A 14,623-nucleotide genomic window follows, 5' to 3' on the forward strand; every position below is an offset into this window, starting at 1 on the left:
CCAGACCAATAATAATAATAATAATAATAATAATAATAATAATAATAAATAATCATAAAAAAGGCAGTCAGGCATGGTGGCACACTAGGTAGGTAGAGACAAATGGACCACAAGGATTCACTGGGCAGCCAGCCCAACCTACTTGTTGAGTTCCAAGTCAACAGGGTCTCAAAATGAGGTATCCTGCTTAGGTTAGGAATCATCCAGGTTTGTTCTCTGGCCTCCACATATGTACACACAGACATAGACCACACACACCTACACCCACTCACCTGTCCTCCCCCTCCCCCTACTACTCCCACAAATAAAAATAAAAAAGCACAAGGAAAAAGCCTGTTTAAGGCCATGCAGTGAGTAAACAGGAAAGGTGGGAATCAAACATGGGGCCAGCAAGTGGCATCACCTCCCATGCCTTTTAGTCTTTTCTTCAATAACTGTCCCTCTTTTCTGACTCCTCCAGGCTCCTTTTCCAGCATGCTCTTCTTCCTTCTGTCTCTTATGTTTCCCAGATGGGCACTTTCCAAGTTTAAATAAAATACTGCCTGAGTCCAGGGTGATGCCAGTCTTGTATACAACTTTTAGTTGGGGTCCAGGTGGGAATGTACTGCATTTGTGTCATTTTCTCTTTTGTCATACTGAAGAGAAAGCTGACATGGGAAGTTTAGGGTTTTCCTTCATGTACAAACACTTTGGGGACACAGATGCATTCATGGCCAAGACAAGGATCTTGCAGTCACGTGTGGAGAATGGCTGAATGCAATTCAGCCAATGAAGTAGCAGGGTAGATGAATGCTGTTAGGCCTTGTGAATGGGACCCATTGGAGATATGATAGGAGAGTATGCTGGCCTTCATGAGAGCATTATAGCTCACAAGGTAAGGGTTAGACAGTTGAAACCCTGGGAGAAGAACATCCTAGGTGCAAAGGCCCCATGGCTGGAAAGAGTTTAGCAAGCTTGATAAACCAAAGGAAACACATTAAAGGCTGGAGAGGAGGGAACTGGAAGGATCATGAAAGAGAAAGTGTGGGAAGGGAGCTCAAGCATAGGAACAGGAATCTGTGAGCTGAGATTGATCAGATGAAAGCAGCATTTCCCACAATCAAAAAGCTTAACCTTAGCAGGAGACCTCTGCCCATCACAATACTCTGTCTGGAGCCGCCAATCAAGCTGGTCTCCTTGTGTTTCCAAATGTACAGGAGGAGTTAGAGTGTAGAGCCAGTAGCTGGTAGAAAGTTTGCCTAGTGTGCTTATATGAGTCTCTGGGTTCAATCCCTAGAACTACATAAACTGGGTACAGTAGTGCAAGCCTACCCTAGAAGGGGAGCACCAGGAGTTCAAGGCTACGCTCAAATACATAATGAATTTGAGACCAGCCTGGGGCACATGCATTTATGTTATGAATAATGTGATATGAATAGATATATAGTATATATAGTCAGTAGCTTCAGAGGCAAAATCAAGTAGATCCAAGTCCCAAGTCACATTTCTATGGAGAAACATGAACCCAAATAAATTACTCTCTTTAAAAGAATTGACTTTTCTATTGAAAATTAAAAAGCTTAATGCAGTCAAGTTAGTGGTTTGGGTTCCTGCAAGGAGGTGGTAGTTTTCAACTTCTGCCTTTCCATGTGGAAATTCGAGGAGCTTACTGTGCCTGTGTGTCTAGGCAAAATAAAGGTGTTGGATTTAACTAAGAGAAATAGAAATGTACCAGGAGCCACTAATCCCAACATTAACACACATGAGAGCAATTGCTTTTCCAAAATGAGAGGTTCTATCCAAGGCTGCAGAAAGATTCCAACGAGACAGTACAAGCAAGCACACTTGTTTTCTCTGTTATTCTCTGATGATGAAGTCCTTTCGTGCCTCACATGTTGTCTCTTCAACAGTGGGTTCTTGAGTGGACTTGCAGCTCTTCAGAACCTGAGAAATGACTTCCCATAAGCTCTGCTAAGTGTTGAAGGCATAGAGCGAAAACTGGAAAGAGTATTTGCTTTGATCTGTGAGGAGAAATGGTTATTCTATTAATAAATGCTTTACCTGTCAAATTGTTGAAAGGAAAACAGGGAATTCATTTAAAATATATGCACATATATTTTAATATAGAAAAACATTTTTCATATTAAATACTATATGTATATCTATGCATACACACATATATTTATATATTATTAGAAGACACTACCTTGAAGCAGGTTTTTAGGGGAATTTCAGTCTCTTATGGCAATGTGATGATTAATGCTGTCAATTTGACAGCATCTGTTGTCATTTAGGAAACACCCTTCTAGGCATGCCTGTACAGAGGTTTTTACTGGGTTAATTGAGATGGGAAGGCCCATCCTAAATGTAGAAGGCACCATTCTTTGGCCTGCGGGCCTGCATTCAATAACAAGGAGATATCAAGCTGAGGGCCAGCATTCCACTCTGTGTCTCTCTGTCTCTGTGTCTCTGTCTGTCTCTGTCTGTCTGTCCCTGTCTCTCTCTCTCCTCTTGACTGTAGATGGATGCAAATAACCAGCAGCTTCACAGTCTTTCTTCCATGCCTTCCTTCCATGATGGACTGTACCCTCAAACTGCAAGCCAAAATGAACTCCTCCTTTCTTTGTTTCTGTCAGGTATTTTATAACAACTAGAAAGTGAACTAATACAGTGGGGAAGTCATGATGGTGCGTATGGCTCCATCCATGGTGATTGGAGACTGACATGGATGACTTTATATACAGAATACCAAGAAGCAGAGAGTGAACAAGAAGTGAGGCTGGAATATAAGCCTCAACATCCTCCTCCCAACAACCCACTCTCTCCAGTGAGGCCTCACCTCCCAAAAGTTCCACAACCACTCCAAACAACAGCCACCTGTTAGTGACTAAATGTTCTGACATATGTGCCTGTGGGAGACACTTCACACTCAACCTGCACATGTTCTCAGCCATCTTGTAAAGTGATGGCCTCTCTTTTCAGGAGGCAGGACACTCATCTGAGTTCCCTGGTCTGTGGTAGCAAGCCAGCCTAGGCTCTTTGAACAGCACTGATTTGCATTGCCACTGACCACACAGGAGAATTGCAAAGCCTTTGAACCACATGTCTTATTGGCTCCTTTCCCTTATATTTGTTTCTATGAATCATCTTTGCTTTGAGTGATGGAGGAGAGCTGAAGAAGCCCAGGTATCATTTTCTAGGTTTTTCTGTGATTAAGCCATACCCCATTCACACTCATAAAGGCTGGGAAAGGAACCATCAGACGTTTGCAGTGATCAGGTGTGCTGAACTCAGACAGCATAATGAATTTAATTAGTAACTTTGCTTGTCTTTTTCACATTGAGTCTTTGGAACCCAGTTGATTACATAAAGGAGGCACTCATCACAAGCTTATGGAGTGAACATTCACTGTGGCCATCTATATCTAGAAATAAGACTTGCAGTCAAGGGATATCATTAGCTCAAAAGCTGCCCGAGGCTTTTGGCAAGGCCAGAGAATACCTGTGATTCTGATTCTAAAATAGGGAGCATCTGTAACTTTTGTCTAACATATCCCAGGAATCTTGGCCAGATGTAGGAAGAGGTATAAGTGTGTGGTGCAGTTGTCAGGAAAGAGAAAGAGGACCTAATTAGGGCACGTGTGTCAAAGCTACATATACAGAAAGGAAAATGGCAACTGAACCCGCCATTAACTGAATGTACCTAGACTGTGTTTCCATTGTTTTTCAGTTCACCATGAACCCTATATTTTGAGTATTTTGTAGGGGAGAAGCAGGTACTCACTTCCTATAATTTGATAGCATTGAACCCACCAGTCATTGTTTATGAATGTATGTAGGTGTAGCTTCTAAAATGAGGGTGGAAGGTCAGGGAAGATCACTTAGGTTGTAGACTGATAGGGAAGTCACCATGATGTGTCTGGCCAAAGGAAACCAGCACTGAGTACAAATCTGGGATGGGATCATATGTAAAGGTTAAAACAGTGAGTCTAGTGAGGCCACTTGTGACCTTGAAATAAAGAAAACAGATGGAACCTGTAACCCAGTCCTGTCACCACAGTTATACTGCAAACATGTCCACATCCCTGTATGCAGACACTGATAAGTATCTATGAGGTCTGATACATGTGTACTCAATTATATGCAGAATGCGTACTCACCAGAACACCTGGGCGGGGGAGAATATCTCAAAAGTACAGGGAAGAAAAAAATATCCCACCTGTTAAATGTAGCTACCTTTCCTATTTCATTGTTTTTCTAAATGGCATTTTGTAGAGGTTTGCTTTTGTGTAGTTGTGTTTATTTTTGTATTTCTTTGTACCCTACTTTTTTATAAAGCATGTAAACCTTTTTCCATTTTGATCTTGATTTTCTATAAACATTATTTTGATGTTTAGTTAGCAATTCACTATGTAGATGTATGTAAATTGGAGTTTTCCAACAGAGCAGGTATTCATGACTGTGGGACTCACCTGCAGGACTGAGCTAATAGGATGCCCATTGATTCGAGGCAGAATTGAATGTATTGCCAAAAAGACCTGGATCTTTGGGTAAGGCTCATTGGGAGCATTTTCCTAATTGTTTTCCAAAACCATGGTGCTTTTTCTGGTTGTGAATAACTTGTATGGATGGCCCTTGTATGTGAGCTATCAAGTGAATAAAGCCAGGTGGCTGTAGAGAAGAGTGAGCAAAGCCTTGGGAGGTTACAAGGTCACTTTCAATATGGCAATGCTATATGAATCTTTTTTTTTGCCTGTAATATGTGTATGTGGTGTATGGGTAGGTGTATGTTCAACTGTGTGGGACACAGGCATATGCACGTGTGTATATTTACTTTTGAGGCCGGAAGTTGATTGACATTGGATGTCTTTCCCAATTGCTCTCTATTGGGGCAAGGTCTCTTATTGATCCTAGAATTTACCAGTTATTCTTAGCCTAGCTAAGCAGTTTACCATCTCTGCCTCCTGTGCATGTGCATGGATTGCAGGCACCCACCATGCCTGCCTGGCTTTCTGTGGGTGCTGGGATCTGACTTCTGATCATTCGATTTATGCAGGAAGTGTCTGTGCACTGAGCTATCTCCCCAGCCCTTGATGTGTCTTCCCAGGGCTTTTTACTGCCCTAAGGTGTTGTCCTTCAAAAGCATCATCTTTGTATTTTGGGCCATGCATTTACACAGAAAGAATGATATAATAAACCCTCACTTGACTGGCAGCTCCGTTAGAGGTAAAATCCACAGCTCCAGAACAGGAGAGAGCTCAGCTGTCCTGACTCTACGGCATGTTTTTAGGAAGACCCACTTCTCCCTTTGGCTCTAAGACTTCATAAGTGAAACATGCAGAAAAAAAAAACCCACTTTCCTCAAGCCTTTCAAATTCTCTGCTCCATTTTCCAGTAAGCATTTTTTCCCTAAGGTCAGTTTAGATCAGATGACAATACTCTGGCCAAAGAGATTTTGTATGTTCAAAACTCTTCAAAAAAAAATAAGTGTTGCTAACTCTCCTCTGATAATGGGGTGTGAGCTATACCAAATTCAGAGAAATGTCATGGAGATGAAGCTCACAGTTAGTATACAACACTCATCAGAGTGTCTAGTGGATTAGCACCACTCAATAAATGTCAGCTGTTACAATTCAGCAGTTTTGGAGCCTGCAGATGTAGCTCAGCTTGTAGAGGGCTTGCCTAGTACGCAATGGCTTGAACTTTTGGCACTCGAGAGGTGGAGACATGAGAATCAGAAGCTCAAAATTATCCTCAGCTGCATAAGGAGTCTGGGGTTAGCCTAGGCTACATGAAACCCTGACTTGCAAAACAAGAAGTTCAGGAGATATCTTAGTGGATAAGAGTGCAGGACATGAACGTGCAAAGACCTGAGTTTGAATGCTGAGCACCCATGTCAAAAGCCGGGTGGGCATGGCTATATATGCCTGTAACACTATCATTAGGCAGGGGATGAGAAGAAACATACCCTGAGAGATTGTTGGCCAGCCAGCTTAGCCAAAATGCAAGTGCCTTAGATTCCATGAGAGACCTCATGTCAAGAGAACAAAGTGGAGAGTGATTGTGGTTTTCTCTGACCACTGCTTACAAGTGCACTAACACACACACACACACACACACACACACACACACACACACACACACACACACACACACAAAGACTAAAGAACACTTCCAACTTTTGCTTTTAGAACTCACTTCCCCTTTATGAGCTTCCACATCTCATCCCAAAATATAAATGTACATATAGCCAAGAGCACAACCTTCCAAGAGTAACTTTCTGTGATCCTGGGCTTTTCTTGGCAGCAACTCAACTAACGAAGGGATGAATGTGAAGAAGTGTTGCAAGGGATTCTGCATTGACATCCTGAAGAAGCTGTCCAGGACAGTGAAGTTCACCTATGACCTCTACCTGGTGACCAACGGGAAGCATGGGAAAAAGGTTAACAATGTGTGGAATGGAATGATAGGTGAAGTAAGTCATCTCTGCTACCTCCAGCTTCTCATCCCAATAGAGGGCCTCAGGGTCCAGTGGTGCTGGGAAGGATGAAGGCAATGTTCTTTCTTCCATCCAGGTGGTCTACCAGCGAGCAGTCATGGCCGTGGGCTCACTCACCATCAACGAGGAGCGTTCTGAAGTGGTGGACTTCTCAGTGCCCTTTGTGGAGACAGGAATCAGTGTCATGGTCTCCAGGAGCAATGGCACAGTCTCCCCTTCTGCTTTCCTTGGTATGTGAATTTCATAGTAATGATTTCTTCCCTGAAAACAAAACCCAAAGGAATCATGGGTTGTGTGATTACCTCAGCTGGTAAAGAGTTTGTTGTGTAAGCATGGTGATCTAAGTTTGTTCCCCAGGTCTTAGGTGGAACATTCCAGAGAACGTTACATTTGAACTCTTCCAACTCACCACCACCCCATCCCCTCAGCTCATATTTTTTTCATGTATCTTCAACATGGGTATTTATGATGATAAACACCATCAAATATTCAGATAGTGATCTTGATCATGCAGAATAAAAATTAATATATTGCTAAAACCATGAAAACATTTTAAAAATAAATTAACCTGTCTGTCTTCAGTTATTTTAAATAAGCCTGTAGACCAATATTCACCATACACACACACACACACACACACACACACACACACACACACACACACAGGCCTTCCAGTCCACTAATCATTTATTTACTAGAAGTAATGGAAACTTCCCAGTGATTTATTCCAGAAAGAGTCTGACGAATATATATTGTTATAGAAGTAGTAGACTCATAATTTAAGCATGGATATCCTTCTTGCCATATAATTTGTAAAATAGAAAATGTTTTTAACTTTCTGTTTAACAATTTCATAAATGTGTTTACATGGAAGATAATCAAGGTGGACTCTTCCTATTGTCCACTCTCCATGAGCCCAGGACCATATGTGGGCTTACATCCTGGTGGGAGTCATAGAAACTTCGTGGCACACAGCCTAGCACAATTAATTTGTTCTTTAAAGTGACTGTGTGGTTATTACAAATTATTTTCTACAAGTAATCTTGCTGACCATCATAAAGTTCAGATTATCAACTTTTCCCTGCTTTTCCCATATAAGTGAGTTTGCTCATATTTGGGAAGGTGACAACAGATGTTTATCTCAGGAAGAAAGCTCTAGGAGGGAGGGAAATCATTTTATTAAGGTCAATTAAATTTCTTATACTTTTCTACAGACAGGAAACATCATTAAGATGATGATTAAGAAAATCACAAGGACTGTAGAAATGGCTCCATGGCTAAGAGCACTTACTGCTCTTGCAGAAGAACTGAGTTCAGTTCCGAGTACTCACATGGCAGCCTACAATGACCTACAATGCCCTCTCCTGACCTCCGTGGGCACTGCATGCATCGGTGTACATAGACACACCCAGGCACAATGAATAAAAAAATATGCACACAAATAAATGTTTGATTTATAAACTCTAACTAAATTGTTCATACCAGCTTCAGACCTGTATCCTTGATCCCCTTGCCTTCATTTATGTCCCATCAGCAGCCAGTGTCACTGCCAAGCTACTTTCTCTTGAGTACAGTGTTGACTAACAGGATTTGGAAGACTGTCTTATTCACAACAGCATATGGAATACTATTTTCATTTCTGGTAATCCAGTTAAGCTGTTGAAATCCTTGCCACTCACTGCATTTGAGTTTGTACTTGTTACTTCAGTCTTTATAGCCTTTGTTGGTCTAATAATGAGCTGGAGAAAGACATATCTTGTTATGTTCTCCCCTTTGTCTTTTAGTTTGACACAGATTCTGAGATCCATATCTTGAGGGAGCCTCATTACACCAGAAAAATGCAACTGGCTCCTCCTGCCAGTAATGCAGATTCTTAGTCATTATGAGATGGATGCTCGAATACCTTCCTTGGTTTATTTTTCCTGAATTGCCCATCAGACTGTTTAAGGCAAGGCAGCTGCCTTGGGGGGTTAAGAAAATGGGGGAAGGAATGATTCCATGCAGTAAAGTAGAAAGAAGTGACTTATTTTTTCTACAAAATGCCCCATGTCCCTGAACCACAGAGAACTTTTTCCAGTGCAATCAGAGACAAAGAATATCAAGTGGCTTGTTTCATAAAAATGGGTCACTGATATTGAATCCAGCCTTACCCTAGTTTCGTGGATTTTATTTTATTTTATTTATCTTACCTGTGTCTGTAGAATATTTCCATAGGAAGTCAACTCTTTTTGACAAATTTAACACCCTTCTTCATACTGTCTCTTTAAAAATAAAATAAATTGTGCGGGAGGGAGCTGCTTTCAAAGCTGTTTTCATGCAGTAAGCTTAGCATTTTTCCTGGTCTCCAGATTACATGCCTGTCTGATTGACTGTGCACCCCTTATTTACAGACATCGTGTGCAGGTTTTGAAAGTCATAATGAGCTGAGCTAACCTGCATTTTTCCATTCATGGGCTCAACCATGCGGAGAGCCTAAACACTCAAAATCTGATTGCGTCGCTCTTCCTTATTTCCTCTTCTCTCCTCCACAAACTCCATTAAGTCACTTGGGAGACATCAGTCAGGTAGTGCTGCTGAGCTTTGTGTAAAAGCATAACCAGCGGCTCTTCAAGGACAGAGATGACGTCTCTGTAATATTTCCATCCAGTTAATTCTGAGAGTTTGCAGAGCAGGTTAGATTCTTTGATCCATAGAAATGCTAATCTGGAATCTCCCATACTGATGCTTCTTCATAGATAAACGTTGAATCTGTTTTAAACCGTTGGAGGATATAACGTGGAGCAACCTAAGATATTACTGGGTCACTTCTGCTATAGACTGCTTCATTTATATTCTTTTTCATTGTGGTGTGTGTGTGTGTGTGTGTGTGTGTGTGTGTGTGTGTGTGTGTGTGTGTGTGTGTGTGTTCTGTAAGTAGCAGGACACAAACACATACTTCACCTATTAAGAGCAGAATACTTGGCCAATAAGATGGCTCAATGGGTAAAGGTGCTCACCAGCAAGACTAACCACTGAGTTCAGTCCCAGAGACCCACTGGATGGAAAGAAAAAATTAATTTCTGTAAGTTATCTGATAACCTCCACAAGTGTCTTGTAGCGTGCACACACCCACGTGCGTACACACACACACACACACACACACACACACACACACACACACACACACACCACATACACACTACATAGATGGGACATACACAAAATAAATAAATAAAATCTCAATTAAATTAAAATCAGACTCCTGAAGCAGTACCTTTGATTTCTGAGGCATGATCACAAGCCAAGAGACTAATGATGTCACCTTCAAGTGAGGAAACATTTGGATAGTGGCTGGGATCAGTTTTCTGACTAGTATGTTAGTGACTAACAGGTATTTTGTCAAACAAAATCTGCTGTAGGTTTAAAAATTCTGACACATGAACAGAATGCAGTAGTGATTTACCCTTAAGTTTTATGTTATCACCAGATCCTATAGAGAATGGGAGTTAATTAGTCAGTGTGATTTTATTAACTGAAGGCACTTTTACAGCACTGGGGATGGCACACCATTCACCATTCCTGGCTGTAATTGTGGGATCAGTTATTCCATCCACTATGTGGTGTGTGTATACAGCATTTAAGAGGCAGTGCTGAAGACTTTCCCGGGGAAAGCTCATGCGCTCCTCATGTATCCTGGCAAGACACACCTTCCCATTAGCACACCCTACTTGCAGAATCACTTTAATGTCTTTATTCTTGATGATTAAACACTCTTTTGATTTCCTAATTATCTGTCTACCTATCTTCCTTCTGGATGCACCTCATTACCAGGTCACAGTGACTCCAGGAACATAATGTTATTTATTGCTCTAGCTGAAAGCAGCTAAGATAAACTTCAGTTGCAGTCTCAATTCCTTGAGCTCATTTTTGTGTAAACAAGGAAGTTATACTGTCTCCTCTTGCCCTTTAACATAGTCACTCTATTGAAATTGCATCCTAACACTTTGTTCCAGGCTCTAAGTGATCCATTATCATTACAGTTTAGACACATCACTTCCTTGCTGTACATTAAGATCATCTTTCTGGAATCAGCCTGTGTCTGGGACCCACAGACTCTATTCCTGATTGACATTAGCAACTTCACAAAACTTGTAAAAAAATAGTGAAGTATTTACCATTAAGTGTCATTGTCACACTTATTATGATTTACTCTCCAAAGTGTTTTCTTCTGGGGAAAATGAGTTCCTGTTGATTTATGTCTGTGGGTGATATCCTCCCCACATTGCAATCAGTTGGAGATGTGTTCATTAAGATTTTTTTGATGAATTTTCTAACCCATCTATATCATGCATGGTAACACAGCTTTAATCAGCTAATGTTCATATTCTCAACCAGGTTAAGTGGAAGTGTTCATTTATATACAGGATCTCTGACCTTTCTAGAATGTTGTAAGGCTTAGGACCTTGTGGCCTACACATTTCTGAGATACCTGGTGTCTTATTGAATTATTCCATGAATGTAATAGCTCTGAATGACTTTCAGTTGCATTTAAACACATCTCCCAACTCAGTAAGACTTGTGGGCCACAGAGGTCTCATCCATCTGGAGCAGAGAGTGCTGAATTATAACCTTCTAATATTCTAGTCAATACCATGATTTTATAATCCTTTATGACAGAGTATACTTTTCCATCTACTTCTGAAGTCCCCCATAGTATCCTCACAACTAGTATATAAAAATGCAAATGAAAGTAAAAATTAAAGCCACATATTTATGGTCCACATACTACCAATTTGGGTCTTGCTTGTTTTTCCTCAGCTTTGGTTTTCTAGATGGTTCTGTGATTACATAGGGCCCTGTGGCCTGTTTGTTTGCAGTCTAACATATTCCTTCTCATCTTATCATTCTTATTTTGCTTATATTATCCTTGACCTGGTTTGTATAATGTCACATTTCCTTCTTTATTTTTATCATCTCATGTACAGTCTTACGAGGTGTCTCAAATCATTTTCTAAAGAATAGTTTCACATATGAATAAAAATGACCACTTCTTTGGAATGACCAGATAACAGCAAGTTCCATTAGCTTTCGGGTAGGTGGGTGGGTGGGCTTCCTGCCGGAGGTGAGGAAGAACTGACTGACTATACATTTGTCCCTTATCTCTTTCCCTGTAGAACCCTTCAGCGCCTCTGTCTGGGTGATGATGTTTGTGATGCTGCTCATTGTCTCTGCCATTGCTGTCTTTGTTTTTGAGTACTTCAGTCCTGTTGGATACAACAGAAACTTAGCCAAAGGGAAAGGTAAGGAAGCCTTCATAAGCCTGGTACAACATGAATTCTATTTGGGGGCTAGGAAGGTGGCTCAGGGTGTAAAGTGCTTGCTGTGCAATCCTGGGGACCTGAGTTCATATCTCCAACACCCATGTGAAAACCAGATGCTATGGTGAATGAGCATCCATAACCCAGCACTGGAGGTAATGGAGCAGAAACAGACAAATTCCAGGGGCTGAGAAAATCTCGCCAGTTGCTGAGCTCTAGATTCAAGGATACCCTGTCTCAAAAAATAAGGTGTAAAGCTATCGAGGGAAGATGGTCTACTTTGAACTCAAGCTTCCACATGTGCATGCATGTGAGCTCTCACAGCTGAATGCACCTACATGCACATATATGCATCACACTCATGCTCACATTCCCATGCATATACACATAGGCAGACAGAGACAGAGACAGAGAGAGATTTGGTTTTAGAGCATTTCCCCCCACATTCATAGGAATGATGTTGGCACATTGATGTGACAAGTATAATCTATTTGCTTGAATTGAAAACAGGGTTTACGCATGAAACATTTTAGTCTTGTTATAATTTGAAGTCAATAATGGTGAGGTAAAAATCATTGATATTCAATTTGTTGAGAAAACAGAGTTGAAGGGTTTTGGCAGTTTATTTAAAAATGTAGATCAAAAGAAATATTAAAATCACAGCAAGTCTCAATTTCAATCTATGCAAATAAAATGACCTGATAGATTCTACTTTAAGAACAATCTTTAAACTAGTGAATCTTATTTGCATTAGTTTGACAGTAAATGTAACTATAAAGTGGTGTATTTCCCCAGAGTTAAATTTTCCCCTTGATGGTGTCTGATCATAATGTGCTGTACTTGATAAAAGAAGAATTGGTAGATGGAAAGTGGAATTTAAAGATATTCTTTGGTTATAACTCACTAAGAGGCTTGCTAAACACATCACATCATTTTGAGTAGATTCCCTTTAATGCATGGCACCTCCGGAAGTGAATATTATCAGAAAGATGCTAGCATCAAATCTCTTTCCCCCAAAGTGACTTAATATTGCAGAGAACAGGAGACCTTGGGACCAGGAATAGAGCTCAGGTCTTTATAGTACTTCCCAGCATGTGCAAGGCTCCCAAGTTTAGCAGTCCCACCACAAAAAAGAGAGAAGTACTTGGACTTGATGTCTCAAATATCCCTCCAGAATAGGATAGTCTTTAATTCAACACATACACATGTAATTTAAAAGATTTAATACTAGAAACAGTCAAGAGGTCATGGGAATTTATTTGGGACGTTGTTTCATTAAAATCTGTCTACTTCTCAGCTATTGAAGAGCAGTGATACTACATAAGCCATCTCCCAAACCATGAAAGGGCAATAACCATGTGCTTAAGTAAGGGCTGAACCTTGAAGGAGCTTTCACACAGTGGTGGTGAGGTGATTCCTTTTGATGATCACATGAGGGTAAAACATGACTTCCATCAGCAGGGTTTGCAGTTGTTCATTCACACATTCCATGCATGGATATTTACTGAGTGTATTCAGTGTGCCAGGCCCCATATGGGTGTAGGAAAGTGAATCAGATGGAGTCTTCCTGACTCTCATGGACTTTAGGTGGAGAGACAAGAAGTAAGGTCATTACTTAGTCATTAATTGGTTAATTAGACATTAATTAGTCATCACAGATAGTATTAAAGTGCAGGAAGAGCATAAGACAGACTCATGTGATGGTGAGGGATGGGGCACTGCTTTAGATAGGGCGCTAAGACAAGGAAGGGATTCAGAACCAGCTGAAAGCTAAAGGAAGAGTTTAGCTGTGAGAAAAAACAGAAAAGAGTGTTCATTTAGCAGCAGCCAGCAACAGGAACGTCTGGAGTTGGAGCACATCCTGACATGTCGAAGAAACAGTATGAAAGAAAGCAAGCCTGGTGGCATAGCCCTGTCATCACAGCTACCACAGTGGCTGGGGCAGAAGTACAAGCTCAAGGCCATCCTGGGTTAGAAAGCAAGTTCTAGACTAGTCTAGGGAAGTCATAACAGACCTTTCAGAAGGGCTAAGGATGCAATACCAGAGTGCTTGCCTAGTGAGTGCAGGACCCTGGGCTCCAATCCCAGCAATTGAAACAAACAAACAAACAAAAAGAAGGAAGACATGAAGTTGGGAGGAAGATGTGATGGGGCTTCCCCAGTGGTATTCGAGGTGGGAGTAAGGGACAGATATGAACAAAATACACTGTATACATCTATGAAATTTCAAAGATAATACACCAAAAAGATTAAGGGTGGTTTGGACTTTGAAGATGGAGACAGGTGGATATACTAGTGATCCAACATGGAGAATAAAAATGATTTAAATATCATTTTCTTCAATGATTCCTCACTTGGCCAAATTATGCGCTGGAAGATTATCATAAGAAACCCATGTAAAGAATACTAAACAGTCGGGCATACAACCCTCACCTCTTCCCCACTTGCTTCCTGTGTCCCACTCCTGTGCACGTGACAGCTCAGGAAATGAGAGCTCCTTGTTTCTCTGCAAAATGTTTCCTGTTACATTTCGCTGTACTTTATGGATTAAGTTACACGGTGCAGTAACAATATTCACAAATCAGGAAGTCCCCAAAGTGTCTTAGGATCCCCCCTCAGCCACCTGTGTCTGATTCCTAAATGGCTGTCACCCTGGTCAGCCCTTCTGTAACTAAGTAGCTGATGAAGTTAGTAGATTGACTCAAGAGTTCCTGAACTTTTGGGATTAAGTCCAGAAAATCATAGAAATATGAAAAGAGACTTGGGAGATTGAGATAGGCAGTTATAGGGTTAACCACCTTCTCTTTCACACATTGAGGATTAAAGGGTTAACCACTTCTCCTTCATGT

The 14,623-nt window shown here is 41.0% G+C and overlaps 1 protein-coding gene across 2 annotated transcripts in view; it reads left to right on the forward strand.

Annotated features, from left to right (window-relative positions):
- Positions 1-14,623, forward strand: part of Grin2a (glutamate ionotropic receptor NMDA type subunit 2A) — a 399,257-nt gene that overhangs the window by 312,414 nt on the left and 72,220 nt on the right. For both annotated transcript variants that reach the window (XM_035447964.1, XM_035447965.1), the window contains 3 exons: positions 6,285-6,453; positions 6,554-6,707; positions 11,631-11,756. In XM_035447964.1, the coding sequence (XP_035303855.1) occupies positions 6,285-6,453; positions 6,554-6,707; positions 11,631-11,756 (449 nt within the window). The remainder of the gene's footprint in view (positions 1-6,284; positions 6,454-6,553; positions 6,708-11,630; positions 11,757-14,623) is intronic.

This window comes from Cricetulus griseus, chromosome 7, assembly GCF_003668045.3.
Source record: "Cricetulus griseus strain 17A/GY chromosome 7, alternate assembly CriGri-PICRH-1.0, whole genome shotgun sequence".
Taxonomy (NCBI): Eukaryota; Metazoa; Chordata; class Mammalia; order Rodentia; family Cricetidae; genus Cricetulus; species Cricetulus griseus.